The sequence below is a fragment of the Staurois parvus genome, unplaced genomic scaffold (genome assembly GCF_062004578.1).
Source record: "Staurois parvus isolate SC_StPar_1 unplaced genomic scaffold, SC_StPar_1.0 ptg000017l, whole genome shotgun sequence".
NCBI classification, from domain to species: Eukaryota; Metazoa; Chordata; class Amphibia; order Anura; family Ranidae; genus Staurois; species Staurois parvus.
In genome coordinates this window covers 14188802-14211677 of record NW_028317813.1, presented here as the reverse complement: position 1 = coordinate 14211677, position 22876 = coordinate 14188802, and the positions used below count along the sequence as shown (strand labels likewise).

The 22876-nt window shown below is 43.3% G+C and overlaps 1 protein-coding gene across 3 annotated transcripts in view; it reads left to right on the top strand.

Moving 5' to 3' along the window:
* DGKA (diacylglycerol kinase alpha) overlaps nucleotides 1-22876 on the top strand; it is a 261031-nt gene that overhangs the window by 153292 nt on the left and 84863 nt on the right. Inside the window, exons 1-4 of one of the 3 annotated variants that reach the window (XM_089680200.1) lie at nucleotides 4231-4354; nucleotides 4481-4571; nucleotides 4713-4780; nucleotides 6626-6767. In XM_089680200.1, coding sequence (XP_089536326.1) covers nucleotides 4499-4571; nucleotides 4713-4780; nucleotides 6626-6767 — 283 coding nt within the window. In that variant the 5' untranslated portion in view covers nucleotides 4231-4354; nucleotides 4481-4498. Of the gene's footprint in view, nucleotides 1-4230; nucleotides 4572-4712; nucleotides 4781-6625; nucleotides 6768-22876 lie in introns of those variants that run through there. The other 2 variants (XM_089680184.1, XM_089680192.1) reach the window with 2 other exon arrangements.

The window sequence follows — 22876 nt, the reverse complement described above, 5'->3', positions numbered from 1 at the left end:
ATTCTAACCGCACATGCGCAGCTCCGGGAGCACACAGCGTGGCGATTGGCGGTGCGCTGTATCCCTCAGACACAGCGGATCACCGATCAACGGAAAGAGCCAAAGATGTCGGCTCGGTCATGTGATCAGCTGTGTCCAATCACAGCTGATCGCATGTAAATAGGGAAATGCCTGTTATCGGCATTTCTCTCTTCACGAGCTGTCACACTGACAGCTCGAGAGGAGAGGAGAGCCGGCAATCGGCATTCCTCAGAGGGGACATGTACACTGATCATCAGAGCACTGATGGTCAGTGTGCCCTGATGATCTGTGTAGCCCCAGCAGTGCCACCTGTCAGTGTCCATCAGTGCCAGCTGTCAGTGCTCATCCATGCCACCTGCCAGTGCCCATCAGTGCCACATTTCAGTGCCTACCAGTACACATCAATGCCACATATCAGTGCCCATCTGAGCTGCCTTTCAGTGTCACCCATCAGTGCCAGTCAGTGCCGCCTATCAGTGCCACCTATCAGTGTGCATCAGTGCTGCCTATCAGTGCCAGTCAGTGCCACCTAACAGTGCCAGTCAGTGCCACCTATCAGTGCCATATATGAGTGCTGCCTTTCAGTGCCCATCAGTGATGCCTGTCAATGCCCATCAGTGCCACCTACCAGTGTCTCCTCATCAGTGTCCATCAGTGCAGCCTATCAGTGCCCATCACTGCAGCCTCATTAGCGCACATCAGTGAAGTAGAAAAATCACTTATTTACAAAATGTTATAACAAAAACTAAGAAAAAACTTTCTTTTTCCAAATTTTCAGTGGTTTTTGGTTTAAGAAAAAATAAAAAACCCAGAGGTGATTAAATACCACCAAAAGAAAGCTCTATCTGTCACAAAAAAATTATAAAAATTTCATATGGGTACAGTGTTGCATGACCGCGCAATTGTCATTCAAAGTGCAACAGCGATGAAAGCTGAAAATTGGCCTGGGCAGGAAGGGGATATAAGTGCCCTGTAGGCTAGTGGTTAAAGTCCATCTGCTGAACTGGTCAGTTTACTATGTTTCCTCCGGCCAGAGGAGATGCATCACCTGTAACCTTTAGGCCTTAAGGTTAGGATTTAGGCCTCTGTTGCTCTGGCTATCCTTTTCTTCCACCCACACTTTTACCTACCTGACTCCCCAGGGAGCAGCTGGTAGGGTTCTCTGCTAGATTGCCCTCCAGAACAACTCCTCAGTACAGGAAGGAGGTAGCTTGGTTCCTTTCTTCTTCTGTGCCCTGCAAAGACCATGTCTGGAAGCCACACACCCCCTTGACAGGGACCAGCATAGGCAATGTGGATTCCCAGTCCGGGTGTCTGGGTGCATGCACTGTAGGGTACTTTTTGGCAGTGGCTCACACAACAGCTGCGTTGGCTTCGGGACCTATCTGTGTTTCTGTTTGACCGGATGATGCACAGGTAAACCTCGTTGGGGTGAAATAATTTCCAGGTGCTTGAGGCTCTGGTTCCAAGCCTTATTTTCGCACAGGGGAAGCGCTGGCTGGTGCCTTTGTATAGCGGTTTTTTCAAACACGGGCTGTCAGGATGCTACAAGTGAAGGAGCTCATACTGCCTATTGGATTCTTCATTGCAGACTGCAGCTCAGGTGGATACAGGTGTCCTTGGCACCAACAGGACACCAATAAGCTGTAGGTTGCTGCTGTACCTTCTTGCTTTTACTTGTGTTTTGTTTCTAGGTTTTCACCAAGCTTGTAATCTGTCAGCTGGGGCTCCTTGGTGTTAGGCTTAATGGGGCAGGGCAATGTTGGGCTCTCCCTATGTAGGGCTTCTTAGAGGGAGTTTGGGGGTTCTGACTGAATTCCTCTCTCTGCTGGTTAACACTAGATAGTGTCTGTTGGGAGTGGATGATGAATCTGCCAGTGCTAGCAGACTCCTCCTTTATTTTGAAAGGGGAGTTGTCCATTTTCTGTTCCTTAAGTGTTTTTTGGTAGATATCAGACCACTGCCCAACTTGTGCAGTGCCAAGATCCCCTACTCCTATACCCTGTGGTTAGATTTGCTGCCTTTGTGTTCTTTCTGTTGAGAATTTAACATAACAGGGTCCACCATATCTGTGATATTTATGCTCAGTCCTGTGGGAAATGAGGTCTAGTAAGTTCTTGCTAATCAACTCATAGGTTGTCCTGGAAGGCGATTTGGGAAAACCGGAGTTAGACTTATCGGTAACTCTATCTCCAATAGTCTTCCAGGACAGCCGGATTCCCACCCTTGTGTTATTTTCATTTTCTGTTTGAATATGTTTTGTTCCTGTTTCGTCCCTCAGTTCTTTTTTTAAAACTCACGAGCTCAGCAGAAGGGCCTCCTTTTTAAAGTACTTTTGGTGATGCGTTAACATTTTCTGTTGGAGGAAGAGCCTATATCTCATGGGCTGTCCTGGAAGACTATTGTAAATAGAGTTACCGGTAAGTCTAACTCCAGTATTTTCTAGAAATGAAAGAAAACAGCTAATTGGCAGCAACATAAAGGAAAAGGTTGAATAAAAAAAAAAGGCTAACGCCCATCATATTTATCCCATTTTTTTACCAGAAAACTGTCCATACACATTACAGTCTGATTGTACTCTGCTTTATAGCTGTGAACAACAGTGTAGTGCAAGGACCATTGTTAGGTAGGCTGTTACAGTTGCAAGAAAAAGTATGTGAACCCCTTGGGATTACGTCGAGTTTTGCATGAATTGGGCACAAAATGTGCTCTGAATGTCATCTAAGTCACAACAATAGAAGAACACAGTCTGCTGAACATAATACTACACAAATATTAGATGTTGCCATGGTTTAATTGCACATAACATGTAAACATTCACAGTGCAGGGAGGAAAAAGTATGTGAACCTTTGGACTTAATAACTGGTTGACCCTCCTTTGGCAGCAATAACCTCAACCAAATGTTTCCTGTAGTTGCAGATCAGACCTGCACAACGATCTGGAGTAATTTTGGACCACTCCTCTTCACAAAACTGTTTCAGTGTAGCAATATTCTTGGGATGTCTGGTGTGAATCGCTCTCTTAAGGGATGAGGTTTTGATGTTGGTGTGCTATGCCTTTTTTTCTTCACACATAGTGTTGTGTGTTCTTCCCAAACAACTCAATCTTGATTTCATCTGTCCACAGTATATTTTGCCAGTAGTGCTGTGGAACATCCAGGTGCTCTTTTGCAAACTTCAAACGTGCTGCAATATTCTTTTTGGACAGCAATGGCTTCCTCCGTGGTGTACTCCCATGTACTCCATTCTTGTTTTTTGAGAGGTTTTTGTAATAAAAACACATTTCAACATACAGTATATGTATATATATTTATTGAAATATATTTGGAAGTATATTGAATATGGCCAGAATTGTAGCATTTCAAATATATGTCAATATGTTTGGGAACAATATTTTTAAAATATATTTCAAACATATTTTTCTTCCATATGGGTGGAAACAGAGGGTGAGAGTTTGGAGAAGCATTAGTAAATCACCCAATTTATATATGTCAGATAACTTTGCATATTTGCAAATGATGATTACAAGAGACAGATATGTGTGATGATGAATAGAATTATCGCTGACTCGATGACTGTAGCATTACTGCTTGTGCTGTGACAAATGACTGCCACCGCTGGCAGAGACGTATATTACTGATATGTGGGAAACCTCTTTTCTGCTTGTAGATATCACTGTGTCTGGCAGACGATGTAGATGTAACATCCTGTTGCTTAGTACATGTTGATCAGATTACGGTAGACACGTACAGCTTTACATCTTTAGCTTTAAACTGCTGCTGACATGTAGTGTATGTTATAAAATGCATATTTTTATAGAGTGCCCTTTTAGGGTCTTTGTTCTTGCTGCAAATTGTAATGCTTTTAGCTGATTGTGCTCTACACTGAACAGAGAACTCTTAAATCATTAATCTGTCTCAGTTCAAGGCTTTTTCCATCTGATCTCTTGTTCTGACATATCTTGACTCGGTCATCCCATCCCCTCCTCTAAGTTCTGTATGTTTCTGCATTTCATCACTACTGGTTGCTGGATTGCTCTTACTTCTATCCACTTTCTGTGCCTGTTCCTGTCTTTATTTCACTTGACATTCCTTCTATTGTGTATCATTTATTGCTGATTTTCTAAAACACAGGCGGTGGGTGCAGTTGGTGCAGTACATCTTTCCCCATCCAGTGTGTATATCAGCTCTCTCCATCCCCTTCTTGCCTCCCCCTCTCTGTCTCTTTTCTGTCACCCTGCCACTCAATCTGTCTCTGTCTCATTATTACAGCAGGACAGTGGCTCTGGAAAACTCGGGCAGAATGTGTTAGATCAGCTAATATGTAATCCAAGGTTTGAGCCATAGTCGTACACCCCATTCATCCACAGGCAGCTTCTACCCTCTCTCTTTATCTCTTTCTCTCTACCCTTCCTTGCTTTGGATCATCTGTCTCACCGCGTTTTGCTGTGTTGCCGCAGGGCTGTCGCAGAGCCAGAATGAGCGAGGAGAATAAGGAGTGGGCAATCCTGAGCCCAGAGGAGTTCACCCAGCTGCAGAAGTACATTGATTGTGAGTAAACATCTCTTCTCCCTTCGTCAGCATAGACCTGCATCATCAGTGTCTTGTCATCCTGAGGTTTCCTGCAAGAAGACTGCAAACAAATTATACCCGAAACACACATGTTGAAATCAAATGCTATTTTGTTTTTAGATAGTACCAAAAAGGTTCAAGATGTTCTGCAGGAGTTTTATGGAGATGGCAACCACCTGTCTGAAGAGGTGAGATATTCAACGCATTTCCATCTTTTTGTAATATACATTTTGATAATTACTGTATATACAAATCTGTAGAAATATACAACCTCCTCTGCAGCTATTGTGGCTGTACTGTCATTGCTTGCACATTGCTATTGCTAGGATGCTTACCCGATTGCAGTAAGCTAATGCATTGATTATTTTCATCCCCTATTACAGTTATGACATCCCTTAGCTGTTTCAATTCCAATTTTTGCTTGGGACAATCAGTAGATATTCTTATTTCCACTGCCTTAATATATTTATCAAGGGCACCAACCTGATTTACATTTGGAAAGGTTACACATAATTACATTGCTACATGTATTCATGACATTCTCTGGAACTCTATAATATAGGAAGACTGCGTAATATTCCATAACTACATGTATCATATTCTGTAGATCCATACAAATATAGGAGCAAAGGTTAACATTAATAAAAAATGGGACATATAGTCCTACCACACAAAACTTTATGTTCATGATGATTATGAAGTACAGATGAATGTGTCTATATAAGTATGGTAAGTCCAGAAAATTCCGAAAACCGTAGATCATTTTTTAAATGTCATGTGGACACACTAATCCAGTATTTGCTTAGGCGGAAAATGCTAATAGATTTTAAGGAAGATAGCAATGATAGTGACACTGAGCTACACAAGCTGGAGGAAGTGTCTGTTGCTAATTATAGATATACAGGTTACGAATCTTCCAAAATGCATTAGCAAATACCAGGTGTGATGTAATTAGTTGGTGTGTTTTAATACCCCTTCTTCCTCCAGCCTTAAAGCAATTGCAAACAACTCCCATATTTAAAAAGCCTATTTTTTCACATATTAAGGCCCAAGATTGAGGCTTATTTATACATAAAATATGTTAAAACACCAAAATTCAAGATATTTTTGTGCTTGTTTAAATGTGGCATAAACTGTTTGGGTAGCACAGTGGCTTAGTGGTTAGCACTTGCCGCACCAGGGTCCTTGGTTTGAACCCCAACTAGGATGCTACCTGCATGGAGTTTGCATGTTCTCCCTGTGCTTGTGTGGGTTTCTGCCAGGGTACTCCAGTTTCTACCCACACTCCAAAGACATGCTGGCAGGTTAATTGACTCCTGTCTATATTGACCCTTGTATATGTATATATGAATGTTAAATAGGGACCTTAGATTGTAAACTCCTTGAGAGCAGGGACTGATGTGAGTGTATGATATGTAAAGTGCTTTGTAAATTGCTGGTGCTATATAAATACATGTAATAAATATATCACAATTGTAGTTCTATATAATCTAGAGCACACTGTATCCCGGGATTGATGAGATGGATATCATCAGAAAGTATTTTTCTTGTATTATAATTGTATTCTTCTATTGTAACTACAATATCTTCTTTGAACCATTTCAGACAATGAAATCTTTTCAACTTTAAACCCAGGAAAGGCATAGGTCGTCTTAGAAATCAGAGTGCTGTGTGCTTTTCTTTTACAGCATATATTAAATGTAATTTGCTGCAGGGCCGTGACAGCAATTAGTTGGGTTAGGAGTGATAAAAGAGCCTTAGTTGTGCAGTGCTATTTTTCAGGCGGCCTGTAGGATTAGCATAAAATCTCTAATGCTCATTTTTTTTTTATCTGGTGGTTTTAATAAAACCACAAATCCAAAGTGGCTCCCTACTGGTTTCAGAAAAGGGGAAATGGATAAGAATGTAGATTTTAACGCTTGGCAGTAGAACATATTGACTGCTTTCTTTTAGCCTTAAGGTGCCAGTACGATGTAATTGTGACTTGTCTGGAAGCAAGCATGTTTAACTTTTGCTTTTGTTTTCTTTTACAGTCAATAGATTATGAGGGATTTCAGCGCTTCTTGAGCACATACCTGGATGCAGATGATATCTCTCCTGATCTCTGCAAACGCCTCTTCATGTCATTTCAGGCTGCACCCAATGTGACTGGAGATCAGACAGATGGTGCAAAGGGTGAGTTTTATAATCAAGGAATTCAAGTTATATTAAACACAAAATATGTTATATTGCAGCTTACCAATTCTTGGATGTAGTGGCTGAATTCGTTTTTCCTTTTTTAGGCTTTTTTTTTTTTTTTTCTGCTTTATTTTAGTGATCCAGCCAATACATCTGGTAGTTTTTTTTAACTTCCCTTAACAGACCAAGCTGTGCAGCTTGAGAGTTGAGATAAACCATTTTACACTGACAGGGGTGCTTACAATGGTCCTCATTTATTTATGTAAAAACTTTATTCCAAGAGGGAAAAGGGAAAAAACAACTTTTATTAGCTGCTTACAAATTGTACTCTAGAATTCAGCTTTAATTTGTTAGCGAAGTCTATCTTAATTTGCTAGTATAACACTACCCTTCCCCCCCAGACTGACAAAGCTAGTGTCCAAAGGTGTCTCTGTTGCTGCTAAGAGTGGAGACATTCAGGAAGTGTGTTACTGGCCAGATCACCAAGTGAAAAAGCATACAAAAGAAAACTAATTCAGCCACCACATTTAAGGATTGCTAAGCTTTTTATTTTTAAGTTTAATACTGCTTTATGTTATTTTGTTTACTGTGGAGTACAGAAACCGAAGTACAATGCTGTAAAATGTTAATCCTGCATGCATGCAAATTCTTCTTATAACCAACATCTGCTCCTCAGCATATTCATTGATGCAATTGGTGCTTTTTCTCTTTGAACTTCCAAGGATGGGAAATACACTATATTGCTAAACGTATTGGGACGCCTGCCTTTACACACACATGAACTTTAATGGCATCCCAGTCTTAGTCCATAGGGTCCATAATTCATCCCAAAGGTTGAGGTCAGGACTCTGTGCAGGCCAGTCAATTTCCTCCACCCCAAACTCACTCATCCATGTCTTTATGCACCTTGCTTTGTGCACTGGTGCGCAGTCATGTTGGAACAGGAAGGAACCGACTCCAAACTGTTCCCACAAAGTTGGGAGCATGAAATTGTCCAAAATGTCTTGTAATGCTGACGCCTTAACATTTCCCTTCACTGGAGCTAAGAGGCCAAGCCCAACCCCTGAAAAACAACCTCACACCATAATCCCCCCTTCACCAAACTTTACACTTGGCACAATGCAGTCAGGAAAGAACTGTTCTCCTGGCAATCGCCAAATCCAGACACGTCCATTTGATTGCCAGACATGCGTGATTCGTCACTTCACAGTACATGTCTCCATTGCTCTAAAGTCCAGTGACAGCAAGCTTTAAGCCACTGAATCTGACGCTTTGCATTGCACTTGGTGATGTATGGCTTGGATGCAGCTGCTCGGCCATGGAAACCCATTCCATGAAGCTCTCCGAAGGCAACACGAAGTTTGGAGGTCTTTAGCTATTGACTGCAGACAGTTGGCAACTTCTGCACACTTCAGCATGCGCTGACCCCACTTCGTGGCTGAGTTTCTGTTGTTCCCAGTTGCTTCCACTTTGTTCTAATACCACTAACAGATGACCTTGGAATATTTAGTAGCATGGAAATTTCGCCGATGGACTTATTGTACTGGTGGCAACCTGTCACGGTACCACACTTGAATTCTCTGAGGTCCTGAGAGCAACCCATTCTTTCACAAATGTGTGTAGAAGCAGCCTGCATGCAAAGGTGCTTGATTTTATACACCTGTGGCCATGGAGGTGATTGGAACACCTGAATCCAATGATTTGGAGGGGTGTCCCAATACTTTTGGCAATATAGTGTACATGTGGGAGACATCATCTTCTTAAAAATCAGTTCTTAGGCTGGCTCTGCACTATGTGACTTTCTCAAGTGTGATGACAGATCATAGTGCAGGTTGTGTTAGTCAAATGGTGTAAAGGTTAAAGTGGAAGTTTGGGCTAAACCTAGCCCATTGTGAAATCATTGTGGATCATTGTGAAAGCATCCTAATAACCCTTTTTAAAATCGCTAATATGACCATTGCAAAACTATGTGATCTTTAATAAACTGTCCTTTTTCTCTTCCAGCTTCTGCTGGCATTGCTAGGCTGCTAGAAAGGTCCCAAGCGAAGTGCACTTGGTATCACTTTGCCTGGCACAGGAGGCGGCGCTACAGAGCAAGCATCGGCTTATGTGGCTGCTGCTCCCTCTGCGGCTGCTTGCCTTCCTGTGCTGCTGGCACTGGCTCCATGCACTCTGATGCTCTGGGATAGCAGATCCTAGAGCATTTTGTCGCAGGCCACATCAAAGGGCTCTGAAGACCACGTGTGGCCTGCGGGTCACAAGTTGAGCACCCCGCTCTACAGGCTTGTTATTATAGGACTTATAATTGGGGAGGGAGCAGATCTAAAATTGGATACGTTTAGCTTTTTTAATAACTGATAACAAAGCAACCTAACCTGGATAACATCAGCCATGTCAGTGTCTGTGTTATGACTGTACATTAGATTTCACTAAATTCATTGCATTCTTCACCAGATGCCTTGGTGATCACTGCACACAGTGTTACTATACTCACATGGTCTTTTCTAACAGGACAGAACGATCAGGATGTGCAGAGTGCTGTATCTCATAGTAAATGCTCGGATGACTATATTCAGACTAGTTCAAAGAAGCTCCTGCGTCCCTGCACACCTGTCAAGTTCGGGAAAGTGGCTGTGTCCATACAGTCACGAAGCCTCCTTAGTCTAGGTTCACATCTATCTGTTTTCTGTTGTGTTTAGCAGAAAGGCACAGCAGTCCATTTAATGTGATTTCCTAATCTGCCCAGCAACAAGTTGGAAAAAAAACACAAAACGCCTAAAAAATGCGTCAAGAACGCAAATGCAAAAAGGCAAAGCGCACCGCAAAAAGCACTACAGAGATGGATTAAATGTAAACTGCATAGGTGTGAACCTAGCCTTAGAGTTACCTAGGCTGCCTGCCTGCAGTGGCTGAATTATGCTGTATAGGCCACAATGCTCATGTGTATGAAGCCTAAATGATCTCCGAAACATCTCAAACTAATCCAGAATGGAAGTGGAATGCACCTGAGTAAGCAGCATTTGCCTATCGACACATCAAAACAAGCCCAAACCTCATTGACACAAGTCCTGTAGCTGCTGAGCCGGTGATGCCTTTTATCATCAAAAGATAACATATAAAAATGGTAAAGCAGTCATATTTCTTCTACAAAAGGTTTATTGCCAGTTTCAGTAGTCTACAGCATAAAGTGAATATATATTTCACATAGTATATTTATTATAAGCAAAAGAATTGCCAGACTTTAAAAACACTGATCTATATTGATATTTATTGCACACAAAACAGATATTATTAGTTACTACGCTGCAGTTCTAATTTTTTAACATTTCAGTAATGGTTAGTGCACCCTGTACACAAGCTTGCAGAGGTAATCTGGTAGTGAATGTTTCTGTTTACTCCAGTATATAACCTGTTGTTTAGTATATGGATAATATATTTCAGTGTATAGATAGCATGGGGAATACATTTTGTGTATTGAAAGACACAACAGGAGTAACTATTGTTTAGATTGACTGGAGACAGATATCTTACTATGAAATATCGGTGACATCACTCGTCTGCCTTTGTATGGACTATTCATTTTTTTCATATAGCTGTAGGTATTTATATGACACTGTTAATTTATGTAGTGCTTTACACTCTGTACATTCACACCAGTCCCTGCCCTCAAAGACCTTACAATCCAAGTCCTTATCTCACATGCATACATATATACACATACTTGGGCCAATATAGACTTGAGCCAATTAAACAGATGGTTTTATAGATGATTGGCCCTGGATGACGACAGTCTGTGTCCAGGGCTGATCATTTACAGGTAATCACTTCATGAGCGATTACATGCAATCGGCCATGAACAGCTGCTGGAGCTGTCAGCCTCCCTTTGCTTTCAGTTGGACTAGTGGCCTGAAGTTAATTGCAGGAAACCCCTGCTGGGTTTCTGACAGCTGATCTCAAACAGCCCACATTTGCAAGTGTGAATAGGGCCTTAGGCTGTTATGTGCTTTGACCCATTGATCACACTTTACTATGTAACAGCATTATCATCATCGTTTTGCAGTTCTCTAATACTTTAAAATCTATCTTATCATCTTCATGTCTGTAGCATTTGGATGAAGGCAAGAAAGGGATGGAATGACTAAACTCTGCCATAAACTCTGGGCCTTTTAAAAAGAAAAAATTAGAGTGAACAAAAACGGAATTGTTGTTCTTCTCTTCTTCTGTGGGAAAATTAAACAAGTAATCTGGACTCTAGAAGCAATAACTTGGCTTTTGCTCTTGTTTTATTTTCTCTACTTTTGTTAGTGCAGCTTGCAGGAATGACAACACAGCAGGAGCCATAGGGAGGATGGATAAAGTAATTTCCTTTTTTCTCAGTGTAACGGCATGCTTGCTAACATTTTCAAGTAATTTCCAGAAGTACTTTAAAACTAATATGGATATCCTTGTAATAAATGGTTATTGTCTCTGAAAACCACTAAATATTATATTACCCAACCCTTCACTACCTAATTTCAAGACACAAAAGTACATGTGTCCTGTAACAATCATTCTTTTCAGCCATGTTACTGTTTAATCCTTTATTGACTCTTAGTGGCACAACTGTTGTCATGACACGTAACAGTTGGTATAAAAAGAAATTTAGCCTAATATCTTTTTTTATAAGTATTAACTGGAAAATCCTCAGTTTGGAATTGGTAGAAGCTCCTTCATAAATTGTGCTGATCAGAGGCCTAAGTTCTTATTATCAGAGGCATCTAGGTGGGCAAATTAGGTGGAAGATTTTTTTCTGTGTATTTGTTTCCTATTAAAGGAAGTCTATCAGTAAAAGTTTTTGTATATGTATGTCATTGGCACTGATAAAAAGGAATCCTGTTATTGTTGTGTTTTTTTTGTAAAACAACTCTTTTTAAGAGTAGTTTAAAAAATATTTGGGGACAGGCCATTTTTCTTATTGCATGATGTCTTTCCTCTTTAGTAGTGCAGTACAAATGTTTTACTGATCCTCTTACTTAAGCCTTGCAGCCTATTCCGACTAATTTATAGCATTGCAATGATCAGATAGCTTGTCCTGATATCTCAGCAGCTGTGCAGTAAGGCTCTTGATAAAACAGATGGTCAATAGAACTAAAATTTATGTGTATTTTTGTATTTATGAAATGCTCCAAAGTAGCTCTCTTGATCTTGTTCTCTTCCACTTGGCTGCTGCAGTCAATTTATTAAGAGGAAACCATTTTTCCAGTTGAGGAAACAAAGAGGGTTTGACAGCGAATAGGCTTTGCAGGAGCACATTTGATGGACACTGTCAGTCCAAGCTCAGATACAGGGCCAGTGATGCAAGGTAAACTCAAATAGTGGATTTCCATCATGTATTAGAGCTGCTTATAGTAACGCTCTCTTGATGTGCAGAAGATTTAGTTTTCTGTGTTATAGCCAGTACGCAACATTTTTCCAGCAAAGTTGCTGAAGAATGTTACTCTGCACTGGACAATTAGGAGTCATTCATTGGTCCATTTATGTAAATTGTATAGTGCTTTTGTGGTTGGTGACTGCAGCTTTGTGCCTTCTTTTACACACTGAAGAGTGTTCTGAAAGTGAGTTTGATGATATCACAAACGAGAACTGTAATAAATAATGCAGAGTCATTATGGCTTGAGCCTCATAGGGGTGTTTCACACTAATGGCCGGAGGGGGGATTTGAAAACAGGCAGCTAAACCACAGTTTAACCACCAATACCCTACCCCCCTCTTCCCACCACCTGGCAGGGCTGTACACATGCCATTGCTGCAATGTTTTGCTTCATGGCCGCAGTATGGTGGTGCTACAAAGTCTTATTAAATTCAAATGCAAACATTTTATTATACCAATTTTCTTATTTAGTCTTTCTTTAATTTTCACCTGGTGAGTCCGTTTTTTTTTTTCAAAAGATGTCCTGCAGATGTAACCATTACAGAGATGAAATAAACCATTTAACACTTGCAGGGGTGCTTAAAATGGTCAGCTTTTATTTATGTATGCAAAACATTCATCCTGAAAGGAAACTGTTTTCTGTAACTGCTTATAAAGTATTAGCTGGAGCTTGGCTTCAATTTGTTAGTGTTTTTTCTTTTCAGTGTGTTTTACTTTGTTTTGTTGTAGAAAAAGATACAAATCAGTTTACAATTCAGTGTTCAAAAACTAAGCAACCAATATACTGATAGAGAAATGTTCAAACAGCAGGGTAACGTGGTCAATGGTTGGTCAGTATAGCTAAACAATGAAAGAGGTGGCAGCCATAAGGCTGATATTATTGATTGATCTGGGTAACACACATTGTATCTGTCCGGTAAGGAAGACTTAGGTTCCATTAGAAAAAGAGGTGAGAAGAGAAGAAAGAAAGAGGCAGGAAGGAAGAGATGGACAGGAGGAGGGGGTTGGAACGCACAGAGTGTCCAGCCCACTGAGAAGCCCTTATACAGCTGTCAAGCTTGCCAAAGAGATGGTAGGATGTCGGTATGTGAGCCATAGGCTCCAGATTTTAAGAAATTTTGCTTAAGTTTAAGTAAGAATAATAGTTGCTCATAAATAAAAATGCCATCCAGGTGAGATTCAGCTTCTGAAAAATGTGTAAATTGCTTCTTCCACACCTCAGCAGTTGTAAGTTTAGAAGCTAGTAGGACAAAGTGGACCAACTTGAATCGACATTTGGTAATGCTCAGGAGTTTAAAATGTAAAAGTGCCAGCCAAGGGTCTTTAACAAGCGGCCTTCCAGGTAAAGAACACAACAGCGAGAAGACCCTGGTCCAGAAGCGGCCCAGCATGGGGCAGGTCCACCACATATGCAAAACATCACCAGGGACCTGGCATTCTCGGAAACATACGCCTGAATGTCCAAGGATGATGTAGGCAAGTCTACTGGGAACCATATACCATAGTCATTACTTTATATGCAGATTCCAGGGTAGTTACATTAATAGTGCAAGAAGCAGTAGAGGATCAAACTACCTGCCAGTCCAAAGCAGACCTTTGGGCCTTCAAATCTTCCTCACACTGAACCAGATAAGCGCCAGCTGTTGGCATGGATAAGTGGTTAAGCTGAGAGTATACTAAAGAGATAAGCTTGTATGACAGTGCGGTACAGTGGAAAGTGTGTTGGAAGATGGTAGGTGCTGTAGAAAGGTCTTTCTCTTGATTGAGATCAGAGATCCAATGCCTAATCTGCAGATTTCGAAAGAGCTCAGGCACTGGGGCTTTGAAAAGCTCTCTGATGATTTGCCATAAGAGAATTGAGTCCTTTTCTAAGAAGGAAAGGACTATATTAAACCTGTGTGTGGTTCACCCGCTAAAGGAGAGAGGAGGGGTGAGACCTGGTGGGAAGAGTGGGTTGCCCTTAAGAGGTAGCAATGGGAGATAGGGGGAGGGTAAGTTACTGGAATTTTTGACACTATCCCACATTCGTAGTGTGCGTTTCATAAGAAGGCTCAATGTAGGGCGTAAAGAGGGGGCATCCACGGTTGGGATTGTATGTTGTCTGGACTACAAGATATGGCTTCTAAAGTGATCTGAGCTACTTGGTAATATTTTGTCATATTAGGGACCCCAGACCTTCCTTGTGACAGTGGATGTACATGGTGCGCCGAGGACATAAAGGCCATCGGTGATGCCAAGTGAAGGACATAACATGGTTTTGAAAGGATCTGATGGTGAATGAAGGGATTGGGATGGGGAGGATGAGAAATAAATACAAACGTTTTGGGAGAATAGTAATTTCAATAGCATTGATCCTACCTATCCATGAGATGGGATATGTAGACCAGGAGGTGATTAAGTGCCTGAGGGATCAAAATGTCAGAAGGTAGTTGGCCTGATACAGATCTGAGTAAAGTGGAGTGAGTCCAATTCCTAAATAATTAAGCTGTTTGGAAGCCCAAGTAAATTTGAACAAGACTTTAAGAGTGGTGAGAATGGGATTAGATAAAGAAATATTGAGGGCCACCGATGTATCTTCATTGACATGGGGGTTTAGATATCCACAAGAACGAGGCAAGGACAGAAAACAAATTTGGTTATGAGATGATAGGTTTGGTTAGGGTCAGTAACAGGTCATCAGCAAGTAAGCTAACATTATAGCAGCGTTGACCGGAGGAGATGCCATGGATGTTTGGGTTCTCTCTAATTAGGAGTACTAAAGGCTTTAAAGCCAAAACAAATAGGAGAGAGGAGAAGGGACAGCCCTGATGGGTGCCCTGCTCAATTGGGAATGGGGAAGAGTAATAATTAAGATATTTGATAGAGGCTGATGGGTGGGAGTAAAGGGATTTTAGCCAAGAGGTGAGATGTTGCCCAAAGCCCCATCTATATTATATGTAATGTAAGTAGTCTCAAGAGATTGCTTCGAAAGCCTTGTGCATATCACGGGAAAATTAGCATGCCTTGTATTTTGTTATGGTGTAATAGGTGTATAAGATGCGTGATTTTCCGGGTGTTATCAGGGGCCTGTCTGCTTGGGACCAAACCCACCTTGTCCTTATGGATTAACATGGGAAGAATAGAATTCAGCTGGGAGGCTAATACTTTTGCTAATAATTTAACATCCACGTCAAGGAGCGATATTGAATGGTAGTTATGGGGGTCCAGATGGTTGTCCGACTTGAGCAGTACCACTATATGGGCTTGTAGGGAGGTGGTGTGGAGATCATGATGGGATTTTAGATGATTACAAAAATTTGTAATATGTGGAGCAAGAATGTCAGCATAAGTTTTATATTATAAGGCTGAAAAGCCATCTGGACCAGGGGCCTTGGAGGGTTTAAGGGATTTGAAAGCTAGTAGGATTTCAGGAGTCGTAATATCCGCATCCATTTTATCTTTCATTGTCTGGGATAGTTTGGGGAGTCAGATATCAGCCAATATATGGTCAGCAAGGGAAGAGGAGAAAGGTGGAGGTTTTTTATAAAGATCCGAAAGTATGAAGTGAAAATGGTTCACAATAGTGGCTGGGTTGGACATGGTGCCATCAGATAGGCGCAACTTAATGAGGGGGGATCTAGTAGTTGGTGCATTAAGAAGATTAGCGTGCATGGAGCCCGGTTTATTAGCTCTGGCTTAATAGTTCCTCTTTGCCCATCGTATTTGTTTCTTGGCTTTGTCATTGAGCAACAAATTTAGCTCCACTCTAGTAGAGGTTATCTGTTTCCAGAGGGCAGGTGAGGTGTGTCTTCTAGTCGGACTCCAAGCAAGTCAGTTGTGATGTGAATGTAGCGATTTTAGATTCTGTGTCTTTCTCGATATGAGAAGTAATTTGGATGATAGCCCCCCTCATGATAACTTTGTGAGTATCCCACCGGGAAACTGGAGAGGAAACTGAACCGTCGTTGAAGGCGAAGTAAGATTTAGGTTCATTGGAGTCGACTGTCAAGCCTAAAAAAGAAAATTAGGCAGCCACCAAATGTAATGATTGATGAGCTGCAATACATTACATTTTTGGTTTTAATACTGCTTTAAAACCTATATGGCTAAAATTGTGTAAATAAACAAATACATGAGAAAATACACACCTTACAAAGTAGAAGGGACACCCTTGGCAATAATGCAACAGGAAATGCAAGAGAGCTATCAGGGTGTCTCAAGTAGAACATGAGGAAAACATTGCTACAGCAGGTAAAACAAATCCCAAATTTTTTTTCTGGTACCAAAGAAAGTTTATTGTATCAGTAAGCCACATACATAGACTTATGTACTCAAACCTATCTCCTGGAATAGGGGAGTAGGTCAAATAAATGGTCACTGTTTCAGTTAGGGTTGGGTTGATTGATCTAAATAAAACTATTTGCATCCATTACTTATGGTGATATTTTACTCTGCATAGGATTCATAATATACCGTCTTTCTGGCAGGTCTGCTCTTGTCAGCTGCTAACTTTTTTCTATGCAGGATTAAGCAGCATGTCTGCAGTAACCCTCACAGCTCCAGCACTGGAATGCTGGCAAAGCGGACAACACTGCTCTGTGAGCCCCTCTGTGACAGGACGTGGGAGGGGAAAATAGAGCACAGTTTGACTTTCCCTCCTCATGTTGGAATGTTGCTGGGATGCTGCATTTCAGGTAGTTGAAAGGGCACTGTCGGGGGTGTGGCTTAGCTATGGTGGCGTGAGGATGTTCCGAGGCTGAGCTCTGTTCTGAGACAGGGGTTATCTTTGCATTCTGTTGCTTCCACTAGCCCCAATGCCGAAACAAGGTAAGCCCCTGGACGCATCCAGCACGCCCACTAAACAATATATCACTTGCTACCTATCTGTCTGGGGAGATTCGGACACCGCCGCAAGCTCTACCATGGTGCCTTCCCGCCACTCACAGGCTGCGGCCTGTTCTACGGCCCCGTCGGCTCCTATCTCCATGCCTGAGGGACCACACTCTCCTATCTGTACCCCTATGCTGCTGCAGATGGACCCCATGGACGATTCTAATGGGTCCAGGAGTCCTACACCACTGTCTTCGGCCCGGGGAGCGGATATCCGCCAGCTTCTCCAGGCACTCCCCACAAAAAGAGACATTCAATTGATGCTTGACCAACTCACAGGGATGCTACAGGGAGAGATTGCAGAGCTAAGGTCCACTACCTCGGCAGCTACACAAAGGCTGGAGGCCTTGGAGGCCCATCGAGAGAACGCTGATTCCAGGCTCACTGGGCTGGAGACCTTGCTCCACCGCCAGCGCCAGACCCTACTTGCCCTGCAATTGAAGCAGGAAGATTCTGAGAACTGGAGCAGATGGAACAATGTCAGGTTTAAGGGCATTCCAGAGCCCACTGCCAGTGCGGACTTGAAAACCACGGTTCTAAGCACCTTTTAATATTTTATTGCGCAACCCTACTGACACTCATATCGAGCTGGACCGGGTCCACCGGGTTCCCCCTACTCAGCTGGAGCCTAGGGACGTGTTGTGTAGGGTACATTTTTACACTATCAAGGAGGACATATTACGTGTCGCAGGGGGCCTATGGATTTTGATGGTGCCACTGTCCATCTATACCTGGATCTATGTCTGCAAACACTCTATCGTCGGCGCCAAATGAGATCTCTGCTTGACCTGGTGACAAGGGGCGACTTATAGATGGGGTTTTCCCCTAACGCTCATAATCAAAAAAGACAATCAAGACTTCCAGCTCCACCGCCCTACTCAACTGCAACAGCTATTTAAATTCTTGAATTGTGAATCTGTGGCGGTCCCTGACTGGCTGGACCTCCCTGAGCCCCGGGAAGCTATCTTTGGTCACTGCCCATGGCCTCAAAGACAGAGACGCCCGCACTCTCGACGCACAAGTTATACCAGGAACCAGTGGGTAGGGAGGACTGACCTCTGAGAATGTGGTCCAAAGACGACTTGGAATTTGCTCGGGCATGTGATTTGGACACCTAGTAGTTGTTTTAAGTAGGCTGCTTGGCTGTCAGCTCCAAGAAGTTGAGTATCCTCCAGAAGGCTACTACGGCGGCATCGCTAAGCTATCTGGTTTGGATTAAAATCTCTGCTTGTCTATGTCTATGGTTTGTCATAGGACTTTGTGTTACATGAGGCTGTAGGTATGCATTTCCTCCTCTAGTTCCCTCAGCAGTAGTGGGGTGCCTTTTTCCACCTGGGGCATTTGTTGCTCTGGGGGGCTCGATGAGGAATAGTTATCTCAGGTACATTGTACTGTTGTTTGATGTTTTCACTGACTATTTATGACTACTGTGACGGGCATTCATAAGGATGTGGCCTTTCGGCCCCAAACAATTTGAGTATTTTGCTGTTTTTCAGGTTCTCGTGTAGAGACTCTGCTCTACCTTCCCTATGTATCCAGCCGATGAGGTGGACGTCCACCTGGATGATAGTCTGGGCCTTCCTCTGCCTTGTCTTGCCTTAATCCACGAGGGGACCCCGGTTCCTAGTATTAGACCTCGCTGCTGGAGTCTGCTACCTGACTTTTGACCTGGTAGCCGTTAAGGTCGCTTGCTGGTGACCTGGAACCCTCTCCTCCTTTTCTTCTCTCCCCCCTTCTATCCTTTCCTTCACCTCCCTCCTTATCTTTTCCTTCCCCCCTCCTCCCTTTTATATACCTCTCCTGCCCTCCCTCCTTTTTCTGTACCCTCCCTACCCCCCCCCACGCTTTTTTCCCCCTTAATTTCCTTGCCTTTCCTGGCCTTTCCTCTTGCCCCTTCCTCCCTACCTGTACCTTCACCCCCCCTTCCCTCTTCTTACCCACCCCTTTTTGCTTCTCACCCCCCTCCCCCTTTTCTTTGTTTTCCTCCCCCCTTTTGTCCCTTTTTCCTTGTCTTTCTAAGCATGCCCCCCTTTCCTCTTCCCCTTTCCCCTTCCCCTCCCCCTTCTTAGCCTCCCCCTTCCCTCCTCTTCCTCTTGTGGAAGGTTTGAACAACCTGGTTAAGCGCTATAAGCTGTTGAGCGAATTATTGGGCCATAGGTCATCCGTTGTTTACCTCCAGGAGACCCACTTTCGCAAGGATAAGATTCTGAGGTTGGGTAATTTCCGTTTCCCTACAACATATCATAGTGCCTCCTCGTCCTCTAAGTCCAGGGGGGGTGGCAATTCTAATCTCAAAATATGTTCAATGGGTGGAACACCACATTGTTACTGACAATGCTGGTCGATTTCTTTTGGTCCGGTGGGAGCTTTGTGGTCAGAAGGTTACTTTAGTTAGTATCTACCTACTGAGGATCCTGTCTCCTCCCTGGCATCTTATCTTTATTTTATGGATCAGCATTGTGAGGGGACAGTGATCTTGGGCGGAGATTGCAATGTAGCTCTCGACCCACTACAGGATGTGTCGAGGGAAGCCTCACACCTCTCGTATTCTAAATTGTGCACAGGCAGAAAGTTCCTGCATGCCCATCAATTGGTGAATGGTTGGAGGCTGCTACACCCTCATGATAGGGACTATACTTTCTACTCCCATAATTATAAAACATTCCAGGATAGACTACGTATTTGTCACACAAGAGGCGCTTCCGTTGGTCTCCTCTGTGTCGATTGGCACTTTTACGATATCGGATCATGCTCCGACTCATTGTACTCTAGAAATAGGTGAACGGATTCATCGACCCTGGCATTGGAAGCTGAATGAATCGCTATTGCACGATCTGACTTATCAAGGGCGAATTGTGGAATCTCCTGACTCCTTTTTTAGGACCAATTCCACTGAGGAGGTTTCCCCGTTCTGTCTCTGGGAGGCTCATAAATGCGTTCTCCATGGAGTTCTCATAAGTGTGGGTACCCATAGTAAAGGAACCCTCCCTTCTCAGGTGGATTCTCTGTTGTCTAAAATATGAGCCCTGGAGCACATCAGTAAGAAATCTCAAGCCCAGCAGGTTGAAGAGCAGCTACAGACATTGAGAATAGTTTGAATTCCCTTCTTTCTGATTGGGCTAACGTGTAACTCGCTCGGGTGCATCTGTTGTTTTACGAATACGGCAATAAACCAAGTAGACTCTTAGCTAACGCCCTTAGATCTGCCAGAGCCAAAACATATATTTCAAAGATAAAATCCAGTGGGGATTGCCATGGCATTTCGAGATTATTATACTTCCTTTTATAATCTACCGGATGACACTATCCCGCCCTCCCAGAGGGTGCAACAGGAGGCTGTTAAAAACTGTTTGCGAGCCTCAAAGATGCCTACCCTGATGGAGGAGGATGTAACGTACCTGGACGTCCCAATATCTGCGGATGATTTCATGAGGGCACTTGCTTCTATGAAGCCTGGTAAAGCTCTTGGCCGTGATGGCTACACACTAGCTTATTATAAGAAATTTGCGGACAAACTAGCCCCCTGGTTCTCAGCGGTGTTTACTCCCTCAGGGACATGCAATTCCCGCAACCTCTTTACAGGCCCATATCTCAGTGATCCATAAGGAGGGGAAGGATCCAGCTCTCTGCTCTAGTTATAAGCCCATTTCCCTGCTTAATGTAGACCTCAAGATATTTACAAAGAATTTGGCGACTAGGCCATTGCAGATCCTTCCTTCGTTGATTCACCCTGACCAGTCTGACTTCACTTCAGATAGTGAGTGCAGGGACAATACACAACAGGTCTTAGCGGCTGTACATTATTCCCTCTCGACGCAGGTCCCCTTTAGTGCTCTTCTCTGCAGATGCGGAGAAGGCTTTTGACAGGGTCTCCTGGACATTTCTGCAGACTACCATGGAACATATTGATTTAGGAAGGGGCATGCTGCAGTGGAGTTCTGCTCTCTACTCCACCCATTCAGGGCGGGTTGGGGTCAACGGTGCGCTCTCAGATACATTCTCAATTCGCAATGGGACTAGGCAGGGGTGCCCTTTATCACCTCTAATTTTTGTACTTACCATGGAACCCTTCTTACGGACCATTAGGGCAGACTCAGACATTACGGGTATTAAAGCAAAGGGCAAGGAACACAAAGTGGCCGCTTATGCGAATGACTTGATTTTCTTTATGTCTGCACCAACCACCTCTCTACCGTCTTTGCTACAAGAACTCTGCCGCTATGAATCTCTATCCAATTTTAAAATAAACTATTCTGAATCAGGGGCTATGGGTATTTCCATAGACCACTCCTTTCAACAACAAATTGCCTCCAAGTTTCATTTTAAATGGACTTCTTCTCACATTAGATACCTGGGTACGAATATCCCTCGAGATCTGAGATGGTCATTTGAACTCAACTTTGCCCCTTTGGCTAGAACAATTAGAGCTGATCTTTCACGATGGAACAGGGAGGTTTTTTACATGGTTCAGACGCATCAATATCTTAAAAATCAACATTATGCTGCTGCTTAACTATCTACATCAGGCCCTTCCGGAGGGTTATCCTCTCTTTGCCCAAAGTTAGTGGAGGGGCGGGTTTCCTGGACCCGGTGAAGTATCATGAGGCTGCACATCTTGCTAGGGTGGTGGATTGGTGTGTGACACACAAAGCAAAGTTTTGGGTACATTTAGAACAGTCCATGGTTGAACTACCCTTGGCTGGTCTCCCCTGGCTGTTTCCGCTTGATTCATTTCTCCAGAAATGGTCGTCTTATGACGTCTCAGGAGTTCACAATGGCCTTCTCTGCAAGTCTAGATTTTCTGAGGCGAGCACAACTAGGAGCATTCTTACACTCTTTCACAAGGGAGCTGACTACCCTGAGGCAGTTCTCCCCATTTGAAAATCTCTGTATGACTGGTGAACCCTTGAGGCATTCCCTCTCATTTCTATACTTCCTTAATAGCATCTGAAGCTCCGCCTGAACTATCGTTTCTACAGTGTTGGGAAAGGGATCTGAATATTACCCATCTCAGAAAGAGACAAGTTTTTATATTTTGCCCACAAGGCTTCCCTGGCTAGTAGGTACCAGGAGGGGGGATACAAGCTCCTTGCTAGATGGTACAGGATGCCGGAGGTACTTCATCGCATGTTCCCCGAACCTCTGCTGGCGATGCCAGGCTGAGGGATCCTTGCTCCATATTTTTTGGGAGTGCCCCAAACTGAGGGATTTTTGGGATATGGTGGAACAGATGGTGCACATGCTGATGGGGGTGACTCTTGGAGGAAATACAGCAGCCTTTCTTCCTCATGACACACCTATGTCAAACAAAAGATATAAGCATTCTCTCTTGAAACAACTCCTTAATGTGGCAAAGGCCTGCATCCCGGCATTGTGGAAGAATCCATTACCCCCCCCCCCCCCCACAAAGACACATTGGCTGGCTCGCATTAACGAGATTCAGGAAATGGAGAGCATGACTATGTTGCTCAAGGAGTAGGGGGATAGATTTTGGAAAACCTGGACCCCATATTATTATTATTATTATACAGTATTTATATAGCGCCAAAGGGTTTGCTCAGCGCTGTACAATATCAAGGGGGACAGAACATGAGACAAAACAGTAACAATACAATACATGAGGGGTTCGAGGGCCCTGCTCTTTCGAGCTCACAATCTAGGAGGGAGGGGAAGTGGTACAGGAGGAAGTGGCTGTGGGGGATGGAGTGGTGGGGGAAGTGGAGGAGATCGGTTGTTAGGTGAGGGTGGGGTAGGCTTCCCTGAAGAGATAGGTTTTCAGGGTGCGCCTGAAGGTGAGGAGGGTAGGTGACAGTCTGATGGATTGGGG